At 39.9% G+C, this 4,990-nt stretch overlaps 1 protein-coding gene across 1 annotated transcript; it reads left to right on the top strand.

The window, feature by feature from the left end:
* Window positions 1-1,614: 1,614 nt before the first annotated feature.
* On the top strand, window positions 1,615-4,757 carry LOC109139250 (elongation of very long chain fatty acids protein 1). The gene is made up of 8 exons (XM_019262046.2): window positions 1,615-1,984; window positions 2,691-2,783; window positions 2,953-3,143; window positions 3,247-3,327; window positions 3,451-3,507; window positions 3,624-3,729; window positions 3,857-3,996; window positions 4,106-4,757. The coding sequence occupies exons 2-8, from the start codon at window positions 2,723-2,725 to the stop codon at window positions 4,412-4,414; spliced, it is 945 nt and encodes a 314-aa protein (XP_019117591.2). The 5' UTR covers window positions 1,615-1,984; window positions 2,691-2,722; the 3' UTR covers window positions 4,415-4,757.
* Window positions 4,758-4,990: the final 233 nt, after the last annotated feature.

Genomic DNA, 4,990 nt, shown 5'->3' with positions numbered 1-4,990 from the left:
AAGGAGTGATGCAGTGCTACAATCTGATACAAATTCCAAAAATGTCAGCGTCAGTGAGGAAACTGACGTTATGAGTTAAGGTGACCATGTAACTCTTGTATTTGGCAATCCTACACTGAGAAATACATGTTCACGTTTATGTTCATTCATTCATTTTTCAGCAGCATTTCACATCCAGGGCCATCTGTTCATCTAATTCTTCACAATTGGCTAATTGAGGACGACCGGTGTGTCTCGAGGCTAACGTCTATTCTCTGGTTATTCTATCGGGCGGAGAACTACCGTCCACAAACACTGTTGTGTTGTTTCGTTGTTTGTTAGTTTCTATGTGATGAATTATGCTATTGGGCGAAACCTAGACTTAAGTCCATGTTTACTGTCACAAGACCAAGAAGAACAAGGAGTGTGTTGTAGTGTGTAATAATATGGCCGATATGAAAAACAGCTGACTGTGTGGTGAGAGAGACAATGACACCAACTTACATTCAGCCACAAACATGTCAGTGTGCAAAACACTCACACCTTTTAATAACTCTTTGTTCTTTTCTGCACATGATTAGTGGAAACAGTAGCAACATTTAATTTAATTTTAGGCTTTACTTATGGATGGGCTAACCCAGACAATGCAGCTCCTCCTTTACAGAAACACTTGTGTAAGCAGCTGCATCCCTTTCATTAGAGATTAATGAGTGAAACTTAACTGTTGAATATTTTAATGAGCTCAGTTTCTACTCCATTTAAAATTTTGGTGGCCTAAAGCAAGTGAAACTGAGAGCTACGCCTTCAAGTGGACATTTAGTAGCCAGGTTTTAATGAAACAAACCAGAACTTGTGACAAAATATTCTAATGCAAGGATTGTATTTAAGTCTAAATATTTGAAGTGTCACTTCTTCCTTCCTTTAGCTTTTTCAGTGAAAATACACAAGAACTTTGTGCATTAATCAGACCCTTGAAGGATTTTATGTCCATGATTTTCATGCCTGCACTTCTTCAAATAGCCACCATGTGCTAAACTGTCAAATGATATGTAAACAGACCGTAACAATCCCCCCCCGCCCTCTCTTTCTCTTTCTCTCGTGCACAGATTTCTGTCATTCCAGCCAAACCTTTCAGCTTAACCAACATGTGTTGGTGAGTAGAGTTCAAGCTTAGATCCAAGCCTCACGCCCATTGTTGGCAGTGCTAGGGGAACAGGTAAAACCAGAGACACAGGAGAACTCGTCATAGCTGCAAGGGTTGGACATGGACCCAGCCAGGAAGGGATGGGCGACACAAAATGTGACGTTGAGTTCTTGAATTGATGATATCTGATCTCACCTTTAGCCTACATCATGTTTCAAGACCATTTCTTGAACAAGTGACATTTTAGTCAGTAATTGTTTCCTATTAGTCTCATCTTTCACATGAATCAAATTAGTTTTTTTTATCCCCATGCGCTGATGAATTGCTTTTTATTGCAATTAGCCAGTCACTGCTGGGTTTCTTTAATCAGAGCCTGTAACTCTCTAACCCCATCCTTCCTTTCCCTAACACTGATGAGACAGTCCAATCACAAACAGGCTAAGTGAGGCTAGGAAGGTGGGGCTTAGCATTGAAACAGGGTGTGGTTCTGAAACCAGCAAGGTCTGTAGTGCCTTGGGGTTTAAATTGAGTTGAATGATTCCAGTCCCATACTTATCACAGCTGGCCTCACGCTTTTACTCATCTCCTTCTTGCTTGCTCTCTCAGTCTGTCTACATTTGTTACCTGTAGGACTTTCAGCTCTTGTTGGACTCTTAGTAAAACTCATAGACACTTGAGGACAGCTGGAGACTACCACCCACGGACTAGCTTTGCATGTATCCTGTTTTCACCTGATCACCTTCACTAGTGTTTTTTTATTTTTTTATTTGTTGGATCCTCTGATTTGAAGTGCCGCCTGCCCTGGCTGTGTAGTGGCTTTCAAACAAACAAGAGTGAGTGCTGAGGACTTGTGCTCAGCAGGTGAGTCACTGACAACAGAAAAGTATTTTAGCAATTTCAAGGCTCTGAGATCATGTATCATTTGTGCGGGAATGTAAAGATAAGGTTCTTGTTAATGCATTGAGGTAGGACTGGTGTCAGGTTGTGGATTTGAGCCAAAAACATTAATTCAGCTGCTTGAAACAAAGTGTTTTACTTTTGCTTGTTCTGTAGTTTTACTCCCTGGAAACTCTTGATGAGCTCATATCTTTGAGCTCAGTTAGTTGGCTACGCTGGCTCTAAGGGCCAGGTTCTTTGCCTCACCTGTTTGACTTGCTCTGTTAGTCATTGGCAGAGTATTTCATTGTATCTAGACTGACCCTGGGACTCACATCTTTCACAATCCATCATAAAAAAGATTTTCTGTTGATACTGAAGTGCTTTCTTACTAAACTTACTAAAAATAAATAAATAAATAAGCTTGTCCTCTTTTTTTAACATCATTTTTAGCTTCCATGCTACACTTTAGATTAGGCAGTGAAAGGAGCGCCTAGTAGAGATTTCAGTGTATTTTTTTCAAAGGCTGTATACAAGGGCACTGAGGGGTGTTTGATGAGCCTGTGCAGCTGTCTCCTGTTTGTTTAGTCAGTGGGAAAAGCAGGTGGAGAGCTCGCTTTGTCGCTCACCTGCCTAACCAACCTCACTTTCAGCTCGGCTTCTCACTCTTTTGTCTCTTCTTAATTTTCAGGCGTTTATTAAGACAAAACACAAGCAGTCACCATGCTGCAGGACGCTGTATCAAATGTTATAAAACTCCACAATTCTCTACGGTTGAGGACTGGTAAGTGTCTTTATCTCTTTTGCAGATTTACACCTCAACTTTGTTCAAATATAAATGATGTAATGGCATAATAAAATACTGTGTGGAAAGAGAATCAGCCTCAGATATCTGTAAGCATCCATTACCGGCGTGCTGACAATGAGGAGTGTGTGTTTTTGTTTTCTGCCAGATCCTCGAATCAGAGACTTCCCACTGATGCAGAGCCCAGTACCGATGACCTCCATCCTGTTGGCCTATGTCTTCTTCTCAGTGTACGTTGGACCTCGCCTAATGGCAAACCGCAAGCCCTTCCGTCTCAACACAGCCATGATTGTCTACAACCTCAGCATGGTTTCACTGAACGCCTACTTGGTGTATGAGGTAAGCAAAATGACTTTTATTTACTGACCATGTTTCTTCATAAACCAGAGTACCTGTGAAGTTCAAATAGCAGCTGCTGATGTGTTGTTTTTTTTACACCTAGTTCTTGATGTCTGGATGGGGCACCACCTATACGTGGAGATGTGACCTTATTGATACCTCAAATTCCCCGGAGGCTTTAAGAGTAAGCCAGTAAATTTGTTTCAGAGCAGAGGAGCACTAAATACTGTTCTGATGCTTTGGAAAATAAATATTAGTGTCTGAAATTGGATATTTGACAGCGCTATTCTTACTTTCTTTCTCCCAGATGGTTAATGTGGCTTGGTGGTTTTATTTTTCGAAATACATTGAACTCCTTGACACAGTAAGTTCTTTTTTTCTTTTCTTTTTTATCTCTCCAAATATTTCTGATAATTTGACTTTTTTGTTTTTATCTTTTGGCATGTTAAATTAAGCTTGGTCTTATTTTTATTTTTTAAGGTATTCTTTGTCCTGAGGAAGAAACAAAGCCAGATCACGTTTCTCCATGTATTCCATCACTCCTTCATGCCCTGGTGTTGGTGGTGGGGCGTCACCTTGACTCCTGGTAATGTTTACATAATATTCATTCATTCATTCATTCATTCATTCATTCATTCATTCATTCATACATACATACATTGTTTAGTTGTGATGTCTGACAAAACAATCTTGTGTTATTTTCCTTTCTCAAGTTGGAGGAATGGGCTCTTTCCATGCCATGGTGAATTCAACTGTCCATGTTATTATGTACTTCTACTACGGACTCTCTGCTGCAGGACCTCGCTTCCAGAAATACCTATGGTGGAAAAAGTACTTGACTGCCATCCAGCTTGTATGTCCTTCAAAGATTTATTCATAATGAAATGACTGGCACATTTGATGTTACCATGAATCTGGGTTGTAATTCGATTTTCATCTGTCCTTTCCTTGTCATTTTACAGTCACAGTTCATTCTGGTCTCCATTCACATCAGCCAGTACTACTTCATGGAGAAGTGTGACTACCAGGTTCCCCTTTGGATCCATCTCATTTGGATGCATGGTGTCTTTTTCTTCCTCCTCTTCTCCAACTTTTGGATACAGGCCTACATAAAGGGCAAGCGACTCCCTGCCAGAGAGGACAAACCAAAATCGAACGGCTCAGCCAGTCAACATATCACTGTGGAGGCCAATGGGAAGCACCTGGAGAATGGGAATGTGCACCACCACACCAATGGTGAAATCGTCATGGGAAAAGTAAAAGAAATCTAACTTGGTGACTCTGGAACTGAAATGGAGGCTTTTTAGAGCTACCTATGAATATGTCGTTCATATCTCAAAGCATAATGGAAGGGCACAGATTTCAATATGCTGCTTCTACTCTTCATAATTTTGGTATAAGCTGAGTTTTTCTTGTGCACACTTGTTGGGATATGAATGCCATGTTGTGTTTTGCCAGTGATCTCTACTTGTCACATTGTGTTTGTTAGTTGCATTGTAAAAACTATTAACTATGATGAACACTGTATGAAGATTGGTGCTCATTTTCTCACTGATAGTATTTTTCAGCTCAGGCTTGAAAGCTTGACCTACACTACCATTTGTTTTGCTAGCATGACCCTTGTTGACCCTTGGGGAGTTTCCACTGGAGGCTTGCACATATAAATAACTGCTATAAAGTTTATGCCAAAGTTTTCACTGTAAATGTCAAATTTTTATTTTTGTTTTTTGTTTTTATTTATCTTTTGAAAATAAAACTAAAAAATTTTTAGATAAAGGTCTGTGTCATTTGGAAAGCATTTATCGTGTGCAAACATACCACATCTAATTTTTTTTAATTTTCAGAAT

The sequence above is a fragment of the Larimichthys crocea genome, chromosome II (genome assembly GCF_000972845.2).
Source record: "Larimichthys crocea isolate SSNF chromosome II, L_crocea_2.0, whole genome shotgun sequence".
Lineage (NCBI taxonomy): Eukaryota > Metazoa > Chordata > Actinopteri > Sciaenidae > Larimichthys > Larimichthys crocea.
This window is presented reverse-complemented; position numbering and strand designations above follow the sequence as displayed.